The sequence below is a fragment of the Biomphalaria glabrata genome, chromosome 3, assembly GCF_947242115.1.
Source record: "Biomphalaria glabrata chromosome 3, xgBioGlab47.1, whole genome shotgun sequence".
Classification (NCBI taxonomy): Eukaryota; Metazoa; Mollusca; class Gastropoda; family Planorbidae; genus Biomphalaria; species Biomphalaria glabrata.
In genome coordinates, this window is record NC_074713.1 from 22304984 (window position 1) to 22328257 (window position 23274).

General features: G+C 35.7%; 1 protein-coding gene across 2 annotated transcripts; it reads left to right on the forward strand.

Annotated features, from left to right (window-relative positions):
* The first annotated feature begins 863 nt into the window (after positions 1-863).
* LOC106056886 (uncharacterized) lies at positions 864-22877 on the forward strand. Of its 2 annotated transcripts, none has more exons than XM_013213797.2 (7): positions 864-1107; positions 9454-9887; positions 10488-10679; positions 18409-18552; positions 19554-19710; positions 19858-19930; positions 20261-22877. In XM_013213797.2, the coding sequence occupies exons 2-7, from the start codon at positions 9624-9626 to the stop codon at positions 20679-20681; spliced, it is 1251 nt and encodes a 416-aa protein (XP_013069251.2). In that variant the 5' UTR covers positions 864-1107; positions 9454-9623; the 3' UTR covers positions 20682-22877. The 2 variants fall into 2 exon arrangements, with proteins under 2 accessions (XP_013069251.2, XP_013069252.2); XM_013213798.2 differs by having other exon boundaries at positions 19858-19926; positions 20261-20382.
* The last annotated feature ends 397 nt before the right edge of the window (positions 22878-23274 follow it).

The following is a 23274-nucleotide window of genomic DNA, read 5'->3' on the forward strand; positions in this document are numbered from 1 at the left end:
CTCCGAGTTTGGCAGGAATTCGGGTTGCTGAATCTGAAATCGATTCATTGTCATTTTTACGTACATTGGAAGTTTACACGCCTTTTTATCCACTTCAGCACACCGCTAGGACGTCCTCACCAGAACCAAAACTAGCGCTTGAATAAAACAGATTGCAACGCCAGAAGCCATCAAGATGGTTATGGTTTAATTTTTTTTTTATATATAGAAACTCTAGATATATTGCTAGTGCAGATGAAAAATGAAGCAGGCGGTTTGTTTGTTAGTTACTATGCCGCCTACATTTATTTTCTAACCTTGGGGTTTTGGTCGCTGTATTAATTAAAATAATGGACACGCAAGTCTACCTTCAGAAACATGGATTGTCAATTCAAGACTGCGCACTTTAAGGGGAAACATTAAAAACATTCTTAACTAATAGTCACACTGGGCATCATATACCCTAGCTACGCCACTGTTAAGATATTCAACGTCTACAGCAGTTTAATTGTCTGCCAGAAGTTTGGTGCTACAAATCAACGACCGTCCACAACAAGCCGTCATCTCCGGTATTTGTTTATTTTTATAAGAAACATCTGTAACATTTATAAGATCTCCAGGGAGACACCAGTCCAAACATTCAAACAAACAAACAAAAAACTTTGTCTCAAGCTTGGAATTAACGTTAGGATTTCACAATTGAACAATCAACTAAAGCAAATCCAAACATAATTACAATGATGAATCTGAACTACATGTAGTTAAGGTGGAACATATTTCATCTAGGCATTCTAGGCCCTTATGTCTTTAAGACTCTAAGATGATGTTGTCAACTACCGATTTGAAAGTTCTACAAGTTGTCTATTAACTCTCATTTTATATAAGGACAAGACTTGCACAGCTTTGTCAAATGTCATGCATTAAGTAGGGTAAAGTAGAAATTTTTTTTCCACCACACATGTTTTTACAATGTAGACCACTTTGAACACACACATAGAGAAGTGGGAAGCGTTAGTTAGGTGTGGTCAAGGGAGAAAATTCTTCAACAAAGTAAAGAATGAATCAGTCTGTGTCAATACCTATAGGCTTTAGGTAAAGCCTTTCTTTAGCATCAGGTGCTCCGAGAAGGTAAGATAATTATGACCTGATTTTGTGTTCCTCTTATTTTTTGCTTTAAAGAATTATTTTTTTTACAGAAATGCAATCAAATATAAATTCAATAGTGACCACAATTTAAAACATTTGAGTTAATAGGCCTATATATTGACCAATTAGATCTGAAGTAGGCTATATATACACGCCATAGACAACCAATGATTAAAAGTAAAGAATAATAATTACATCTTAGACAACAATGCTGGTAACCATGATATAGCCGAAACCATTTTCAAATAAAATCTATTACTTTTACAGTTTGAAGAGTTATACGAATAACCCTAATCTATATTAGTCTATAAACTATTTAAATTTGACCTAATTAAACATAAGCCTAGGCTACTATTGAGAATATAAAAATAGAAATAGATATCTATTAAAAATCCAATAACTTGATATTTTAGATCTTTCAAAGTTTTGATGTAACGGATACTCTTTTTTTACTTTCTGAAAGAGATAATAGGGGCCTATTATTTTTGTTTAAATTAAACATTCAAGCAGTTTTAAAAAAATAAAAATACACCATTTTTACAACTATTCACTATTAATAATAAAAAAAAACTCACGGGACTATTTACTAAGAGAGATGGACCTAAGCAAACGTTGTTTTTTAATTTAATAAAAATGTCTATTCTAAAATTATATATTTTATGTCATAAAAACTTCTTATAGCCTATTTTAAGCAAAATGTTTACGTTTAGTTTAAAAGAGAAAGAATCTTTTTAGTATAAGTCAAGTGTAATTTAGGCCTAAAACAAAAATTATTAAGCAGTGTTTCATATTATAAACGTGCAGTTCAATATATGCACTAAAGAAAAATCATGGACATTTAAACATTTAAACTTGCTTGAAGTCTTGAATGGAAGTTTAGCAGTTTACAAAACAATTAAATCTATACGACAATCATTCACCCTTATAAAGTTTGAATGTTTCGCCGCTTTTATAAACTTTGAATGTTTTACTGCTAGTGGAATGTTCTACTGCTATTATAAAGTTTGAATGTTTTGCTGCTAATTATTGGTCTGAAATAGTTTGAATTGGTTTGGAGACAAAGACATATTACTTAAATTGAACCAAGTAGACAACAAGGAGATATAGAAGTACAAAAAAAAAGTGGATCCAAAAACTATTAGCAAACATTAAACCAAATAATGCATCTAGATCTGGTAGTATTCCAGCTAGATTACTCAAAGAACTAAGCAATGAGCTAGCACCAGTGTTCAAAATACCTTTTCAGGCATCTCTTAACCAGGGCAGAGTACCAAGGGACTGGAAAGAAGCTAATGTCACCCCCACCCATTTAAAAAAGGAGAAAAATCTGACCCAGGAAACTAGAGACTAGTATCACCAATCAGCATCACATGTAAAATCCTAGAACACATAATATGTAGTAACATCATAAACCACTTAAACACACATAATGTCTTTACTTCATACCAACATGGCTTTAGGAAATATAGATCATGTGGAACACAACTAATAGGACTAATTGATGATTTTTCAAAAGGTTTAGATAATAGTGAGCAAATAGATATGCTATCTTATTAGATTTTTCCTAGGCTTTTGACAAAGTTCACCACCATAGTTTGCTTAAAAAAAAATAATAATTTGGCATTGATGGTCCATTGCATCAGTAGATTAAAGATTTTCTGAAAGGGAGAGAACAAATTGTAGGCTTAATAATAAATGGCTCTAAATCAACACCGATAACAGTAAACTCAGGTGTACCTTAAGGAACAGTCTTAGGTCCACTACTATTTTTAATTTAGGGCCTACATAAATGATTTACCAAATTGCATTAGTTCAGGAACAAATGTCAGATTATTTGCAGACGATTGCATAATATAGCACAATAAAAACAACACAAGATACAGACATTTTACAAAGAAAATTAGATACTTTTTAGAAATGGGAATCAAATTGGAGCATGTCTTTCCACCCAGAAAAATGCCAGTTATTAAGAGTAACAAAAACAAACTAAAACAAATTAATTCCACTTATCTTATTCATGGTAAACCAGTAACACAGACTAAAAACGCAAAATACTTAGGTGTTAGAGGCGGCCCTAACTGTGCGCGGGGCTCTGGGCGAATGCCATATGGTGGCCCAATATGTATGTATGTACCACATCACGCTAACGGGCTCGTGCTCCTCTCACGCTGTTGGCGAAAATGTTGATTCGACTTTACTCTCATCATTGAATTGTTTTTATTTCTTGCGTCTGACTCTTTGTTCATTGAATTTCACATCGTCGTTTAATTTGTAAGCAATTTCCTTTGCTGTGATCAGTGCACCAGAGAAATCGACGTTCCGGTACTTTCTAAAAAAAAGTGCAAGAAGGCCTTTGATTTGCCATATTACCACATCAAGTTGTATGTCAACAGATTGCAAAGTTTTGCTGGCAGTATTCAAAACCATTAAAATATCATAGCATAGGATTAAACCGAGAATAAGCTCGAAACATCCTTATTCAAAGTTCGCTAAACATTCGGCTTCACTTTTCACCAGTAGATTATTTGCATAGTCAGCGACAGTCAACAGTGCCTCTATGAATTCTTTCGTTTAATAGAGTAGAGTTTTATAGCTTTCGAGGCGGCACTCCGACCTTTGTTTATGACAGTGACTTTGTTGTTATAAAAGACAAGGCTAATTCCAAAATTTTCATTTTTCGGAAGACGCAGCAAAACTTTTACATATTTTCTGTATGAGATCAAAAAAAACGCCAGAGCTTGAGAGTTGCATTTAGCCATGTCTCCTACAACAAACGTCACTGCTTGAGAGTTGCATTTAGCCATGTCTTCTACAACAAACGTCACTGCTTGAGAGTTGCATTTAGCCATGTCTCCTACAACAAACGTCACAGCTTGAGAGTTGCATTTAGCCATGTCTCCTACAACAAACGTCACTGCTTGAGAGTTGCATTTAGCCATGTCTCCTGCAACAAACGTCACAGCTTGAGAGTTGCATTTAGCCATGTCTCCTACAACAAACGTCACAGCTTGAGAGTTGCATTTAGCCATGTCTCCTACAACAAACGTCACAGCTTGAGAGTTGCATTTAGCCATGTCTCCTGCAACAAACGTCACAGCTTGAGAGTTGCATTTAGCCATGTCTCCTACAACAAACGTCACAGCTTGAGAGTTGCATTTAGCCATGTCTCCTGCAACAAACGTCAAGGCTTGAGAGTTGCATTTAGCCATGTCTCCTACAACAAACGTCACAGCTTGAGAGTTGCATTTAGCCATGTCTCCTACAACAAACGTCAAGGCTTGAGAGTTGCATTTAGCCATGTCTCCTACAACAAACGTCAAGGCTTGAGAGTTGCATTTAGCGCATGTCTCCTACAACAAACGTCACAGCTTGAGAGTTGCATTTAGCCATGTCTCCTACAACAAACGTCACAGCTTGAGAGTTGCATTTAGCGCATGTCTCCTACAACAAACGTCAGATTATGGCAGCAGCACGGAGTGTAAAATGCTGGACTGCTAATGGAGTAATGTGCCCCTCGTACGTGCTGTCCCTTCATGTTCGCACCAATGTCCTATCCCTGGCTACAACAATAGGAGATGTCCAGACCAAGGTTCCCCATCACGGTGTGAAGAGCCTCTGACAAACTCTTTCCTCATGAGTTGTCAACATCTAGAAATACGATGAAATGTTCTTCACTTTAATGTCTCTATCTGATACGTCCACGTGACGCAATACCAGGGACATCTGCTTCTTGATTGATTTTATCAATAATAGTCCCTTTTATTTCTTATGCCATCAGTTCCATAAACTTGTTTTGAACCCTATGTCCGAAGTAATAGCCGTGAGCCTCGGCGTTCTTAATCAGTCGAAGATGATTAGGTCGCACTTGGCCAGCATCTCAACCAATCCTTAAATTGACCGTTGTTTGGCGCATTAAGTTTAACTGTTCTCCCATGAAATGCTTGTTATTAAGACTGCTCGCCGATGCAGATTTTCTTTTATAATTTGTTCAAGCATCATGTTATCCATTAATGATACCATTGGACATTCTCAGAGCTCAATCCAACCACGCGGACAAACACTAAACGTGATTTACAAAAACATCGTACTGCTCAAGTTTATTACAAAGATGCTACAGTGGCGTAGTTTATTTCAATGACTTTCGCAGATCCGACTTTCGGGAAGGGTTTTAAAAAATTAATGACAAAAATACTTCCGCGGTTTTTTTTTTTTTTTAGCCTCTTGGAATCGGCAAGTCATAAGATACTGTCTTTACCGAAATTGAACGGTATTTGAAACTAAATATCACGCTAAGAGCTAACATAGTAAATCGAATCATATTTAATCATATTGTATCAAAATTATCCTAGTTTATGTGAACTGATCTGGTTTTCGAAGCTGACTATGACAATGGAATCTCCGATCGCGGTCTTCCCTCAGGCGCGGGGCCTGGTTGCCCCACTTGCCACCCCCTAAGGCCGCTACTAGTTATAATAAATGAAAAACTGTCATGGAATCCCCATAATGATGAAACTATCAAAAAAATCAAACAAAGCATTAGGATTTATTAAAAGAAATTTCTATAAATCAAATAAGAACATAAAACTAAAATGTTATTTTACCTTGGTTGGGCCAATAATAAAATATGCATCCTCTGTTTGGGACCCCTCAACTCAAGAAAACATTAAGAAACTGGAACATACACAAAATAGAGCAGCGAGATTCATAACAAACGAATATTCACATTTGATTAGAGTAACACCTTTAGTAAAATCACTAAATTTAGAAAGCCTTCAGGACAGAAGACTCAAAAGTAAAGTAGACATAAAACACTGAACCATTGAACCATAATCTTCAAATACAAAAACAAAATTTAATAAAATACTCTGAAAGACACAAAGATAAAGGCACATTCCTCGTCCCATATGCTATGACAAATGTGTACAAATGCTCCTTGTTCCCTAGTGCTATAGAGCATGGAATGGGTTGCCTGAGCCAGCCATTGGTTAATTGGTTAGGACTAGGTCATTGGTTAATATGCAAGACTAAATGCATGACACTTAGGACGAAATCATCTTCTTTTTTGAAGTAAAGTCTGTATTATATAAGATAAGAAGATAAGAATGTTTCACCGCTACTATAAAATGTGAATGTTTCACCGCTATTATAAACTTTAAATGTTTCACAGCTATTATAAATTTTGAATGTTTTACTGCTATTATAAAGTTTATATGTTTCAACGCTATTGTAAAGTTAAAATGTTTCTCCATTATTATAAAGTTTGAATGTTAGAAAAATGAAAAAAGTATAACTGCCTATACATTAACACGGTTTTGGGGAAAATTTAACCAGTGAGTAAAAATGACTTTGTTTTTCGAAGCACCACAGTTTTTCCAAAGTATCAATGAATTAATGTGATAAAAGTGTTTTTATTTTTAAAAAAGCCTTACAGTTCAAACCCATAACCTCTTTTTAATTTCCTTCACACTTATCTATGCCCCAGCATCCCCACGATCTCTGTAGCATAATTTCTAGACTGCTATTTTTAGTATTCGTTGAGTCTATGAACTCTTGTGTGAGATAATTGGTGGCTCTATCCTATAGCTCTAGCTACATCAATGTGTTATTAACTTAGACAATGAAAAGCTAGTTTGCTCCATAATTGCACCCATTTTAAAATTAAACGTGTAGTTTGTGTTTTAGCTTAAAATGAAGTAAAGAACAAGAACAAGAACAAAAGATTACTTAAAAAAACAAACAAAGCTTATCTAATGTAAAAAAAAAAACACCGCTACTTACTGCCATTTAGGAATCTGAAAATAGCAGGGTTTAGCCACATGAAACAAAATTAATTAATTAGTACTAATTGATTAAATAATTGGTTAATTTTTGGATTGATTCGTGTATTGTCATCGACTATGAATAATTATGCAAAATTTCAACTTGTTCCGAGAATGGGAAGTGGGAGTAAAAATGTGTAAAAACGTAATATGGGGATTAAATCCATATATAAATCCACATCTCTCATTAAGTAGCAGTTTTTCCCTTATTTCGATTACAAACAAAATAATTACCAATAATTAATTCACTAATTAGGTTTGTTGGACTAGTCCGTTTCGTTTCTTTGATTAAAAAGTATTGGGCCGGAAGTCGCTTTTTTCCCTATATATCTTTGTATTTTTCAGTTCTCTTTTTAAATTAAACTGACATTACTATGCTATAATTTTAAGTGTACCTGATAGAGAAAAAAAATTTGCACAAAAATACGGGTAGTTGGGGTATAACCCGATAGAGGCTATAAAAAGAAAAGACATGAAACTAGCGCGTGAAACTACACATTTACAGTACTTTATTTGATGAGTATTTTACCCAAGATCTGTGTTGTTTTTTTAGGACTAGCTTATTTCATGTACCCGGCATTTTCCGATACACAATTTCATACACAAAATAATTGTTAAAAAAATTGTAGTGATTTTAAAGTTTAAATGATTACTTAAAAAGGTGTTACTCTAATCAATATTGAATATTATTTTGTTATGAATGTCACTGTTTATTTTGTGTCTGTTCTAGTTTCTTAAATTTTTCTTGAGTAAAGGGGTCGTTTTTCTCCTAATGGGTATACCTGATTTCTCCAAGCAGCCTTTGTAAAATATTGATCCTAAATAATGTTATGTTTATAAACGAAAAATCGCATGGCTGCATTATGATGAATGTACGTGTTAGTTCAATATATTTTATATTAGGCTACTAGGTAACTATAAATAACCGCATAAATAGACGTAAGTTTAATTTTTTTTTCTGTTAGATAAAGTCATATGGCAAATTTTTGTTTATATCCTAATTCTAAAAAGGAATAATAATAGAATTATACAGTAAAAATAATCACTAAGTTTTTCTTTTAATAGTTTTGAAAGTCTAACTGAGTTTGTGTTTTTGCAGATGTAGGCTACACAAGCTACACTATGAGTCAGTCCATCTCTTCTAATTGTTTAGAAATGAGTGTACAAATGTAGGCTTCTATATTTTTAGCCTGAATTTAAGAAGTTACAAACTTCAAACAACTCATATATTGCCTCTTCCATAAAACTTTGTACTTAAAAAATAAATTTATCCAATGCTCGAAATCCTGTTGTATACTTAGGCCCTATTTAAATCGATCCGGTATCAATGTATTAAGAAGCAATAACCCCGCAAAATACAATTAAATGAAAGAAGATTGAGATATACATATATTTTTGTGACGGTACGCACCGGTACGGGGTATCGGCACCTTTTTTTAATGTCGGGAAAAATGATTACTTTTCTTGTAATTCAACGTTAATTGTTAATTTATTATTAGTTGAAAGTTAGGCAATCTATCACTGAGTACCGAAGCCTCTTTTTTATTTTTACACAAAAAAAAGCACTTTATATACTTTCAGCCGACATGCCGTATTATTAAAAACACCTCTATGTGAACTTCTCAATCATCTAGAGTCTTAGACAGTCATTATTTTAGACTAGATTTAAGTAGAGTCTAGACCTACATTTAGTAGGCCTATTATTATAAAAAATAAAATAATAATCAGTCATTATAGACATCATTCGCAATTTTATTATTAGGTCTAGGCATTGAAAAGTAAATCTATTAATAAACTATAATAGATCTAAGTCTAAGTACTAACTTATTAAATAAGTCATTATAAGTAGAAGTATTATAATGAATATTGTATAGATCTAGATTGACTAGATTATAGATAGATCTATAGATAGATCTCTAGTTTAGTAGATTGAAGTATAGAGTATAGTAAACGTATTACAGTATTATTAGATCTATGTCTTATGTCTATATCTAATAGTTAAAAAACTTTAGTCTTTATTAATATCTAGACTTTTTTTCTAATAAAAACTGACTATAGACATAGCATAGACTAGACTCGGCAATCTAGTGTCAAGATAGAATCTATACTATTAATAGATCTATTCGATTTTTATATATAGATCTAGACTAGAATTAGATTATAGATCTAATTAATATACTAATGGAGAGATGATATGAGGTGTTAGCTAATAGCGTTGCACAAGAAACAAACCTGGGTTTTTCTAAACTCTAATACTTGGTATGTAATAGTAAAACAGCACCTACCTAAATAAATCGTAACTAGCAATCAAAAACCTATATTTATTGTAATATATATAGGTCTGTGGTTGTATTTTATATAGCCTTCGTAACTTCTTCGATAGAGAAATGACTTTTGTAATTTCTTTTACTGAAAATTGGGCTATTCGCGTCTGACACATATATAATTTTTATGTTCAGCAACAAACCCTATTGGTTAATTTTTTTTTCATTGTTTCATGTCTTGTCAGGTAGGCCTACAGTGAATAATTCTTTTAACTTGATCCGAGAATAGGAAATGGGATAAAAAATATGTTCAAACATTTTACCTGACAGACAGACAGGCAGACAGAGTTGATATGAGCTCTGTAATAAGAAATACGCTCATTCATTAACGAAATATCAGCAGTTGTTGTCATCGATGGAAGCACGTGATCACGATCTCTTCACTGCGTGTCGGGAGAGTTTTATTGCAAGGCTCTTCTTCCAGGAAGCCGAGGACGAAACCGATGAAACAAGAGATGAGTCTGACGACAGCGACGACTCGGACGCCACAGATTACAGCCAGCAGAGAGAATTTAATTATAATTGCATTGTTAAATCTATTCTGGCCGGAGTGGTTACCGCGACAGCGATCTTTATGGTGGTGATCATGGCAGCGAATAGAAAATCAAACTCGCCAGAGGTAAGACTAGTTAGAAGTTTATTTAGGTTAGTGACTAAAAAAATCGTGGTTTGGGTATTTAGATAAATGAAGATTAATTTTAGCTCTTCAAGTGTCAAAGGCACAAGGTTGAGGTAGGCCTACTTTTCTTTGGCACTTTTGAATCTCGAATGATAATTTTTTTCTGTGAATGGTCACACAAGAAAATCTCTGGATAAATCTAAAGCTTCCAATGAAATTAAACGAATAAAGAATAATTTAGGCTGAAAAATGATCTATTACTACAATTGTTTTCGTGTATAAATCACCAGCATTCCATACATAAGCATCATGCAGTGGGCCTTTATATAAGCTACATTTAACTAAAAAAAAAATTAAAACAAAAGTTAAGCTTCTAGATTATTTTACAAATCTAAATCCGTTTACTTACCACTATCTTTATGTGATGTCTATTATAAAAAAATGGCATAAAAGGCGCTAACTATTGACAACGGTACGAAGAGACTCCTCCTCCCCTCATCTACTCCTTGCTCACTGACCTACATTTACTTTTGCGATTTCGCGAAGTTAATATCAGAAACTGTTTTATGATTATATTGTTTTTCTCTTTTGTCACAACAGAACAGTTTCATCTCCAGAGATGGGAGCACGTCCCCCAATAGTTTGAACCATCAGTTTCTTGTCCGGGAAGTCAACTCTGAAGGCTATGTGCAGATCTTGGCAGTAAATGAAGAAATAAGCACCTACGTTATCCAGTTTAATCCTGATCTAAACAAATACTACAATGCATTTCTTGTGGTCAATTTTCAAGAGGTGTGTAAAGTAATTGTTGGAGACATTGCATTATTTCGGAAAATGCGTTAGATTAGTATACCCATAACTCATTAGCATAGTCAAGAAATGAATCAACTTAAAACATTAACGTAATTAATTACTGGTTATTATTTTGTTTTATACTCATGGGCGTAGCCAGGGGGGGTTCTTGGGGTTCAAACCCCCCCCCCCCCGAAATGAAATCCCCCCCCCCCCCCGCAGGGGGGGGGGGACGGAATTAAGTGACTGATTTTTGCTTTCATTTTGTTTATTTTAGGTGAGATTTTAATACTAAATCATCACTTACCACAGCACAGCCGAGGCAGTTTTGAGTTAAAAACCCTCTACCAGGGGGTTTTGAGATACAAATCCCTCTACCAAGGGGCTTTGAGTTTAAAAACCCCCTACAGAGGGTTTTGAATTTTAAACCCCATACCCGAGGTTTTTGCAGTTAAATCCCCCTCTTCTATAAAACAAAACAAAAAAAATGCAAACAACAATCCCCAAATTCCAACAGCACAGTTGAGGAAGATTTTGATTTTAAACCCCCCTCCAAAATTTACGATAAACCCCATCTTCAATATAAAAAAAGCAAATTACACACTCAAAATTCTATGAGCGTAGCCAAAGGGGTTTTGAGTTTAAATCCCCCTCCTCCAGATGGCTTTTTCTTTAAAGTTTAAAACCCCTCCAGATGGTTTTGAGTGTAAAATTCCCATACAGAGCGTTTAGAGTTGAAAACCTCTCTCTTCAATATTATTTTAAAGCAAACTACAGTCACCAAATTCTAAGATCGTAGCTAAATGGGGTTTTGAATTAAAAACAAAACAAAAAAACTCCAGAGATTTCTTAGTTTAAAACCCCTCAACAGATGATTTGACGAATAAACTTTCCTTTTCGATATAAAATCTAAAGCGAAATACCGGCATGTAATTACAAGATCGTAGTCAAGAAGGTTAAAGTGTGAATAGCCTTCTGCCGAAATTGAAAATCATTAAATGTGTCTCAACAAAGATGGCTAAGACAGATTTTAGAAGTCAGTCATAGAGATCGGGTCTAAATCAAAGAAATCATATGCCGAACTGGGAGTCGAATCCTTAGTAAGGTTGTGACAGAGCGTCGCATTAGGTTTTGCGGGACATGTTCTCACACAAAATGAATTACGCAAAATAAGAGTTGCGGAAACAGCTTGAAGGAAAATGCGCCGAACGGCGCGAGAGGGTCTAAGTCAGTAAGAATAGCACATTAGGTTTTTGAAATAAAACTTTTTAATAGCAAGATAATGCACTGTAGATACCTTAGAATATGCATTTTGTTGGCTTTCAATACCAGAAATAGTGCTCGGCGGCGGGGCTTCGCCCCGCGCTAGGGGAGCGCTGCGAACTACCCCAGACCCCCTTGCTAGCAAGGGCGGGGAGTCTACAATAAACAATAAACGTCTTCCAAAAGGGTCAGAATGTAATAAAGATTAATTATGTACACACACACACACACATATATATATATATATAATTTTTTCCGCGGGGGGGGGGGGTGTCGGGGGGGGGGGATTCCCCCCCCCCCCCCAAAACCCTCACCGAAAAAAAATCCTGGCTACGCCCATGATACTAATAAGGGAAATTAATAATTCACTATTCACAGATACGGCTTAATAAGTAGGGTTTCATCCCCTTAATAAATAATTGAACACTTTATTTTTCCCACACACATTCTCGGATCAAGTTGAAATTTTCAACAAATATTTATTGTACCAAACAAAACTCAATTTAAAAAATGAACCAATAATTGGTAATTAATTATTTTGTTTGATGTCGATGAAGGGAAAAAAAACCTCCATTATTGAAAGATATAGTTGTATGCGTGGAGTTCTTTCCCTTAGATTAGCTTTGTTTTTAAAAGGCTTTTTAAAATTTTGCTTGTTTTTTCCTATAGTTAATCAATACTTGTGTTTTGTTTAATAAACAATAAATAATCTATATCATCTATATCAGTGGCGTAGCTACCAATGTGCGGGTGGTGCGGGCCGCACAGGGCATCAAGTGGAGAGGGGCACCAAAATTCCCCCAGTGTGTATTAATTTCCTATTTCCCTGAGCGTTTCAGTAAAAACGACTAATTGTATGGACACGAACAAACATAAACTACTGTATTTTAAATATAACGATTTAAAAACTAGTCATGTCGCTATTTTGTTTCATCTCCTTGACTATTTCTTCAATACAATGTAAGCTATAGAACAGTTTAAATCTAATTTACTAGATTTATTTCGGACACACGGTACATGTTGTTACTACACTGATCAATGCTCTGTAATACAAAAAAAAAAGAAGAAGAAGATAGGCCATTTTTTTTTACTTTATTGTTTAGTCCATTAGTTTAATCTAGATATAGAGTCTAGAGGGTGAAAATCTGTTACATATTGCGCATGCTGTTATTGTGTATGAAATAACTGAACAATTAAAATCAACAAAGAAAGATGAGACGGTTATCATTGAATCCAGAAAAAAATGATGAGACCGACATCCTGAATGGTGAAAAAGAATACCGCAGGTTCTAGAGACTAAAGGACAGCACACAAGCATGTCTTTAGTAAACTCCTCAAAAATTCATACTGAAGAAGCTGAACCATCAGACAGTGTAAACAATACAGAAAGCAGGATAATAAACTCTAGACTGAACGACATTGGAGATTGGCCTGATGTCATCACAGATAATATTCGCATACACCTTGCCACTCAAGGATCTGAAACAGTTCAGCGTATGGACAATCAATTCAGAGAGGCGTATAGACATCAAGAATCAACAAAACAAAACAAAAGGCTAGAAAGCTTCCAAAGGCTTGGTTTTTCCGCAAATGTCAAACGGCGAGAAAGTTCTTAGAAAGTGGATGTGTTATTCGCCAAAAAAAGAATCCTTATTTTGCTTCCCCTGCATACTCTTCTCAACAAGATCAAGTACCAAATCTTCATTTAAATCCAAAGATGGATTCAATGATTGGTGGAGGTTATCCCCGAAAATAGAAAAACATGAGACCAGCAGAGCTCACATTCAGTCATCGCTTGCATGGGGGGAGCTTGAAGTTCACCTGAGAGTAGGGAACAGTATTGACAACAAGGCCCAAGATTTGATTATACAAGAGACGAAAACCTGGAGAGACTACCTGAAGAGAATCTTGGACATCATTCGTTTTCTCTCAAAGCAAAATCTGGAACTTCGTGGGCATGGCGAGCGAGCAGAAGAAGTGTTGGAAGGGCAAAATCAAGGCAATTTCTTGGAGTTAGTAAAATTACTATCAAAGTACGATCCACTCTTGAGGGAGCATGTGCTTCTAACTAAGCTTTGTTCCAGACCGAATACATACATGTCTCCACAAATACAAAATGAATGTATTACAATATTGGAGAATCACGTTAAAAACAAATCATACAGGAAGTAAAACAAGCCAAATATTTCTCTATTATTTTTGACAGTACACCTGACATCTCAAAGCTGGATCAAACTTCCCAAATTTTACGGTACGTTGTCATGAATAATGACGGGTGCAAGTTCGTGAGTCTTTTATTGACTTCATCGACACAAAGGACAAGCATGCTGCTGAAATCGCTGAGATGATTCTAGAGAAACTGCGTTCGGATGGCTTAGACATAATGGACTGCAGGGGTCAAGGCTATGATAATGCTGCGGTCATGAAAGGTCAAAACTACGGTGTCCAAAAGCGTATTCTAGAAGTCAATCCCAAAGCACTATTCATTGCCTGCTCAAACCATTCTCTGCTGCTGAAGCTGAAGTCAATTCGGTAACATTTTTTGGTACACTGGACCATTTACACGCCTTTTTCTCAACTTCAACACACCGCTGGGATATCCTCATCAAAATAATCGGAACTAGCCTTAAACGTTTAGTTGGAGCGCCAGAGGAGAAGCCGTCAAGATGGTTAGGGATAAATTTTCTAAAATTATAGAAACTCTGGAGACATTAACTAGCAGAGATGAAAATTCATCGGCTAGATCTGAAGCAGGGAGATTATTAGTTGCTATTCAGTCTTTTAATTTTTTCACCTATCTTGAATTTTGGGCTCTTGTATTAACTGAAATTAATGATACGCAAGTCTACCTTCAAAAACAAGGATTGTCTATTCGAGACTTCTCACTCAAACTAAAAAAAATTAGAGACATTTTTAAGTAGTAATCGAGTGTCCATCGCTGAAGCCAGCATTACCTTTGCCGAAAGCGTGTGCTCAGAACTGAGAATCAGTACAGAACCTCAAAAACGTATGGGCCATAAGGAAAAGATGCCTGGTGAGAAAAGTGACTACTCTGTAATTACACACAAAGAAGAGCTACGAAGGGAAATTTATTCTACCTTGGACAGAATTGTTCAAGAAATAATCACCCGATTCGAGCAACTTCATAATGAAGCAGATAGATATGAATTTTTGTCGCCTTCCCAGCAATTAAATCCTCAGGTCGAAATCAATCTCGATAGTACTCCTAGCGACATTGATAAAAACGAATTTCTGCTGGAGCGAAAGAGGCTTCAACGGTTTGTCAGAGTTTCATCAGAAGCCTCCGCACTTCCAAAACAAGGACCTGTTGAGCTTTTGAATTAAAAAAAAATATCAGCTAGATGATTCAGTCCCGAATATCGTCATCATGATTCGCATATTTTTTACTATTGCGGTAAGCGTCGCTACATGCGAGAGAAGTTTTTTCAAACTTAAACTGATCAAGAATTACTTGCGATCAACAATGACAAATTTACGACTCACTAATTTGGCCATTTTGTCCATTGAACAAGAGCTGGTGTAAAAAATTGATTTCGATAAAATTATTGATACTTTTGCCAGCAAGAAAGCGCGTAAAACTCACTTGTAGTATGTTTAAGTAAAAAGTGATGTTTTGAATTAACAATATTTGATTAATGAATACATATTATTTTGAACAAAAAAGTAAGGTTTTGCAATGTTATTATTTAGTTATCTTTTTTTTTTTTTTGGGGGGGGGGGGATCAAGATGAGGTACCGCACCAGGCATCATATACTCTAGCTACGCCACTGATCTATATATATATTTATATATAAATGTCTTGATGGCTCAACATTTTGGACACGAAGAAGTAAAGGAAAGATCATTCTTTATTTCTGCAAGTCGGACTAGAGTTACCCCACGTATTTTTTTAGTGGCGAAAAAAAAAAGGGGGGGGGAGAACAAGTAATCTACTCTGAATTCACCAGTCACTAAATAGCAGGGCCGGACAACCATGGTGGGGCCCTATGCGAAACGGATTTCGCGGGGCCAAGTTTGGGTAGGGATACGAATAATAAAAGAAAATTAAGAAGTTTGTATTAGAAAATAAATTTGTCTTTGCATTTTATTCATTCTTTACTACGAACAGAATTACTTTACGAGCCTTTCGAGTAGCGATACAGTATATACAGTATATCATAAAAATTATATTTCCTACATAGATCCCGCTCAATAGCAAGAATTACCAATATTTCTACGAGAATTGTTGAGCTCAAGTAATTCTTCATTACTTTGAGGCGCGAGAAACTTCTTTCACCAGATTCCACAATTACGGGTATTGCATAATGCCGGTTTTTTTTTTATCGCGCGTAGGATTGGCGTTTTCCATATTCAATGACATCCCAAAATAACAATTTTTGTCTATATATTTCAGGAGATATGTATGAGTTTTCAAAAGATTTTAATAATTTCCGGAGATTTGCAGGACTTTTTTGTATAATTTGCAATTTCAGATTTCCGGGTAAATCAGGAGGCCGTGGGAAATCTGTTATAAGTTATAAAATGGTTGAATTTAATAAATTACACCTAGAATTAGCGCGGGTCCTATGAAAGTGCGGGGCCCAATGCGTTCGCATAGGTTGCAGTGGCCTTAGCCCTGCAAAATAGCGGCGTATGCTACGCCGTCGGTCTACTAGCTTATATATATATATATATATATATATATATATATATATATTGTCACGTACACTGTATCTATATTTAGCCGCCCAAGGTTACCAGCCAGAACTTCAGTTAGCTCGGGAATTTCCATCACGCAACAAACGTATGTTTTGGGGTGAATGTGTTTGGTTAGAAATATTAATTATTGTACTTTGAGCTGCATTTATTGGTTGGTCTTGCAGTGTAGAGATGTTAGTCACGTGATTACGCTCTAAAGCCCGGGGAAGATTCTAGATTGCGGCAGTCTTGTGTGGAACGTGTTAGAGAATACATGTACAAGAGTTTAGTGTTAGAACTCAATTATATTATTGTGTAGATCATTTATTTTATTCAAGTACATTTAACCATTGTAATTATTTGTGAATAGCTTTTTCAAGTTTTGAATTAAAGTAATTGTTTTAGACGAAGAGAAGTTTCTTCATTGAATATATAATAATATACTTAGATCGTCTTGTCAAACAGTAACTTCTAGATGATCCTCTTATCAACCAGTAACTTCTAGATGATCCTCTTATCAATTAGCAACTTCTAGGGGATCATCTTATCAACTGACGATTTCTGAATCCTCGGCAATTACGATCGTTGATTGTGCTTCAACGTGACATCTTGACATCAAGTTTGATTGTAACATCTAGCACTATTGATGATCGTAACATATATATATATATATATATATATATATATATATATATATATATATATATATATATATATATATATATATATATATATAATTCTCTTCGTGGCCCAACCATGCGGGACACAACGAAAAAGTCATGGAGAGATAACTCTTTTATTTCTGCAAGTCGGACTAGAGTTATCCCAAGTAACTTTCGCGCGACAGAGAGTACGGCTCAGAAAAAAAGAGGGGGGGGGGACAAGTAATCTTTCTCTTTATACATTCTATATATGACTACATTTATGTGTGTATTTTTTTACACACTCCAATATATGGTGTCATTAAAATAGTTGCATGTTTTTTCTGTTGCTTTGTTCTGATTCGCCCCTTCGTATTGCCCTTCGTTTCCTAACCATGGCCACCGCTTCACATATATTTCATGAATGAGGTCTTTTCATGAAGTCGAAATTCCTGCATCAGGTAACTGTTTATTTCTATCAGTCGCATATTTCTGGAAAAATGTCATGGACGAAACTGTTGCTCTCGAACTTCGCAAGATGGCTGTAAGCATTGTTTGCGAACATTGGGAAAACAATGGCGACGCCCTGTCCGTTGTTCTTACTCACAGAAGCAGAGTCATACACTCTGCTCGACAATACGCTGCATACATGAATACTTTATGGTGGCGAGGCTGAAATTGTGGCGATGTCTGGAATACTACCCGCTATCACTATTCACTTCCGAGAACGTCCGCATAACCGTGACCCCTATATCGAAGGTGTCGGCATGACCTTCCTCGAGCTTACACTCCGAGTCAACGACTCTCCTTATCCCTGCTATTTAGCGGTCCTTTGGATCATGGCCATTACGAAGTGGTGTATGCTACGCCGCGGGTCGACTAGTAATAAATAATAAAGAGGAAATAAAAGAGCACTTTCATTTTGTTAATACCTATCCTACCTATATAAAAAGGATAAATAAATTTAACTCAAACTATTAAATACTTATTGCCGTATTTTTAATAAAATATAAGAGCACTTTCATTTTGTTAATACCTATCCTACCTATATAAACTCAAACTATTAAATACTTATTGCCGTCTTTTTATGGCACTGTTATTATAATTGTATTATTATTATTATTAGGAAATAGAAACGGTATTGATTGTTTCTAAATCAAAGAATGACTACGGCACTGATATAGAAGAAAATATCATACTATATTGTGCTGCCTCCAGATTCCAGAGACAGTTTTCTGGAAGTTTCGCCAAAGTTTCTGACATAATGAAGGTAGGAATAAAAAAAACAAAAACAATTAACTATCAATGACATTGTTTGTTTAATACGAGAGATCAATTTGTGTTATGTATGTTAGTGTGTTAAAATTAGACGTTGTCAGGACTGAGTTCTGGTCAGCCTGGGTCTCCTGTTTACTGTAGAGGAGAAGGGGGGCAATTCAGGTTGTTGATTTCAAAACTGTTATTGTTTTGGGGTTATTTTTATTTGGTGAGATGTTTTTGAAAAACATAATGTAACTCATGATAAGGAGTGTGTTTTTTGTTCCTAGTCCAGGACAGTTGGATTTTTTGGATATATATAGTCTAAGTGTAGACTCTAACTATTGTTCTGTATTATAGTGAAAATAATGTAATTAAACATGTTATATGTCGGTAAAGTGGCATTCTGAATCTTATTTATCATTGTATGTGTCATTATGGTATTGTCCAGGACTTGGGTACATTTAGCATGAAAATGAGTCTTGACAGACGTACAATTAGGTGTCTTAATTTTATGTCGTTCAGTTATCTCACCTAACTAGAAATGCCTGACTGAAATTGAATGTATGATTTTGGTTTTAATTATAATTAAAGTTCTTGTGAGATAAAGCTATATGAAGATCCCTTCTATAGTACCGGAAATAAAAAGGAACAAATTATGTTGGGCAGGTCACCTCGAAAGAATGTCAGAGAACAGAGGAGCAAAGATTGTTGACCAACAAAAACCAAAAGGCAGGCGCCCCAAAGGCAGACCACTAGTAAGGTGGCTTGATGATGTAGAGGCTGATCTACAACAGCTAGAGTCCGGGCATGGAGACGTAAAGCCCAAGATAGATCAGAATGGAAAGATGTGCTTGAACAGGCCAGAGCTAGTGCCACTGGGATGGATGATAGATTGACAATTACTTCTGCCAGAATTGTACTTTTGTCTTATAAATTATTTTTTCCTACTAGAATAACACATTTTTTTTTAGATTCAACTATGTGAAGATGTTTTAATTGAATATATCGCAGAGCTCAAAGATCAGTAGGAGAGTCAGTGGTTCTTTGGTTGAACTTGAGAGCAGCTATATTGGAGCACCATACCTACTAAGTAGATTTATGTCAAAAATTGTTAATGGTAGCTGTCAAAGGCTAAGTCAAGTAGATATGTTTTTGTGGAATCAAATGGGTTAGTGAATACGTTGTCCATCTATCTTGCCATTTAAAGTAACCATAAAATATTTGTCTCGGCATATAATGACTTTATCTAAGTCTATCATTTCAAACGTACTTGATCACTGTAAGACTTCAATTCATTACTTGTTCTTTTGAACAGATGACACACTGGCCTGTGGAGACAGAACAGTGGCTCGCACTGATTATGGACACTGTCCGGAACATCTCTGTGAGTAAGTCGATTAGACTGCTATGTATCTTGACATTCTCTTGTACATGCCGGAAATGATGTCACTTGGGTTCAAAAAAAATTAGCATGTGAATGTGAAGGGAGGGTATGAAAATTTCGAAAATGGATGTAGATCTATAGTCTGTAGGTCATTGATAACAATGTGCTACTAAAGATCAATTTAAAAAAAAAAAACTAATAAAAAGAATGCACATTTGATTACGTGTGCCATGAAATTCATAGGTTTTGTAACATGTCTATGAACAAGTTTAGATGGAGCGTTTACAATTTTAAAAAATATGTTAACTATTAATCTCTAAAATCTCTTTCGCAGGAACTATCCAGGAGTGCCAATATCACGAGGCTTAGCTTGTAACAAATTTCGCTCTTGCAATTATGTGATGGCAAACTGTGACCCTTACCTGCCCCATAAACCCCGCAGCTTTGAGAATCGGCCATATTGCGTCTGCAGAAGAACTGCTTCGGACGATGGCGCAAGACTCGAGTGCCCTCATATAGATGACGACGGCGGAGAATGCGAGATTCCCAGACGAAACTTGATGGCAGTGCAATCCGGGCTGCCTTGTCTGTGCATGTATAAGCTAAGAGTTCTCTACCCTTTTTTACATACGCCCAAAGAACAGGGAAGTGACCAGGGATTAGATGATACAGCTGACAGTAACATAATAGACTGGGTTTTCAGAGAGGAAGTAATTACAGCCCCTGCTTTAAAATTTGCACATTGTCCCTGCTGAAAACAAAAAATCTTAATATATATATATCTATTTGTACATTTTTGAATGCTTAAAAGAAAACATCTTTGTTGTACTTAGGTTAAAATTCAAAGCCTTTACCCCTTCATCACATAATGGACCTCATTCACCAATTTAGCCACGCGATTCTCTATCTCTTCTATACAAATTACGTAATACACACAGGCTGTCACGTGACAGTTTTTTTTTTTTCGTTGTTTCACGTGGCTAAATTTTATTTGTTTACGATTGGTGAATGAGGTCCATTGTTTTACTGAGATGCGATTTTAAAAAGGCATATTTTGATAATGATCATCATAGTCAAACATGGCAAAGAAAGAATTCAAACTGGACAGCCACTGTCCTATGAGCCTCTAGCTGTGCATGAAAACGAGTGAAATGACGGGAAACAACCTACTCAGTTTCTTGTGTCAATCTCATGGGGAAACAACCTACTCAGTTTCTTGTGTCAATCTCAGTGATGATTAAGTAAGCATTAGAAAAGATCTAATAGAAGGCAAGAGAGCCGCTGGCCGTCCACTTTTACGTTATACGGATTGTATGCAAACGCGACATGAAGCTCTTCAAAATTGACACTAGCAGCTGGGAAGAGGTGGCACTGGATAGATCCACATGGAGAGAGAGCATAAAGGAAGGGTCACGGATTGCAGATGTCATACACAACAGAAGTTGTAAGAAAGGTGAAAATGCAACGGCGCCTGGTGATTACATATGCCCAACTTGCGATCGCAGCTGTGTATCAAGGATTGGCTTCTTTAGTCACACAAGAAGTTGCAAAGGGAAAAGATCGTCTCTCGAGACGTAAAATGCCACAGAGAAAAGATTAAGAGAAGACCAAGTATCCTATATCACCCTAGAGATAGAGAACACATAAACAGACAAATCAACAAGGAATGATTGTGTAGACTTGGAAGAAGATAAATTCTCGATACAAGGCCTCTTTCTAAAAGTGATCAACCAGCACATACCAGTGGATTGACAGCTAGTTTACTAATTAAAATCTATTGTCAGCACACTTCTAGCGTAGACAAGAACCATACTTGTTTGCTACAATTAGTTGAAGTAATACATATATTGATATATAGGCTACATGCTTGGTACAAGTTTGGATTGAATGTAACATTGATACACTGATGTTTCGGATTTCCACTTGCACTAAAATTTTAACTGTCTTCGAGCCCAATTAAAAATGCACGTTATTATCTACACCTGGGACCTGTTTTAATACGAGGATTTATAGTTTGTAATCAAATTCTATCATTTCTTTCTTAGATTTAAAATAATACACCATACTTTATTTGTTTGAATGTCTTAAAAATACTTCATGAATTCGTTTAGTATCTAAAGGAATTAGTCGTCAGTTTCTGTCACTATATGTGATGAACTACTTTCAAAATGTATGTTTTATGGAATACGACATAGTCCGATGTTTCTCCTTTTAGGTTGATATTTTCATTACAAAGATTATTTCCTGGTGTTTCTAGCTTCAACGAGAGCATGGTGAAGTTGTTTTAGGTAATTAGACCGACTGGGAATATATTCTTTCTTTGCTCCGCATCAAATGCTTTGATTGTTGAGGATGGCATGAATCTGACTTGTTTAGCGGGCTTGGATTACAGGGAGATAGATTGTATAGATATGTGCATTTTGAGCTTCACTGTCTCTGTATGTATTCCATCTCGGAACTATGTTGTCTCATGTTCATGAGAAATATAAATGAATAATTAAAGGCTTGTGATTATTGGTAGTTAGATGTTACAATATCCCAAATGAACTGAGGTGCAGATGACCAGTAGGCTATCTGCACAATGGTTTCCAGATCAGGCAGTTCTCCGTACAGTTTTTCTTCTATAGGGATGTTAAGGGACCAGTGTCTTGTTCGGGCCTCTTGCTGGAGAATGCAGTTTTGAAGGACATGGTCGGCATTCTCCGGTGACACTCCAGAAGGGGCAATTTTCAAAAACGATGTTTTCGGCTTGAGTTTTTTTCTCTAGCATCGCGATCTTGACAGACTTCATACCGTTAACACCGATGATCAAATGATTTCTTGTTGACTTGTACTCAAGCACGTAACAGTCAAAAAGATTTCAATGTCCTGTACAATGAGTTTTGAACTTAGCTTTTTACTGAGTCATGAATTAGTCAATGCTGGGTGTGTCGATCTTAATAAGAGTAAGGATTCCCACATGTCTCATAGGCTGAGTAAAATCCAGTCTCCTTAATGGAGGTAGTCCCAGGACAGGATGCCACAATCATCAAAATGGGACACCTATCAGAACCATTATTTTTTAAATCTCTAATTTAAAATGGGTTTTATGTCAATACTTTATGCCGACTGGTTTTCAAACTTTTTTTTATTGGGATAGCTCTCTTTCAGCATACAATAAAATTTGTGAGATTTTGTTTATTTAAAGGTTGTCTCTCCAATCCCTAGCTGACATACTTCAATGAACTAGACAAGTTTTACATTACACTCCAACATGTTTGCAAATGTAAAGAGTGTCGTCTCAGAATGTTCATATTAAAAATGGGAAATAGCCACTAAATGGGCAATAATATACAAATGCAATGAACA

Coding starts and splice junctions, on each gene's coding strand:
- LOC106056886 (XM_013213797.2), top strand. CDS start 9,624: ATGGAAGCACGTGATCACGATCTCTTCACTGCGTGTCGGGAGAGTTTT. Junction 18,553..19,553: donor AAGTTTCTGACATAATGAAG/GTAGGAATAAAA, acceptor AATATATCGCAG/AGCTCAAAGATCAGTAGGAG. Junction 19,711..19,857: donor GTTTTTGTGGAATCAAATGG/GTTAGTGAATAC, acceptor TCTTTTGAACAG/ATGACACACTGGCCTGTGGA.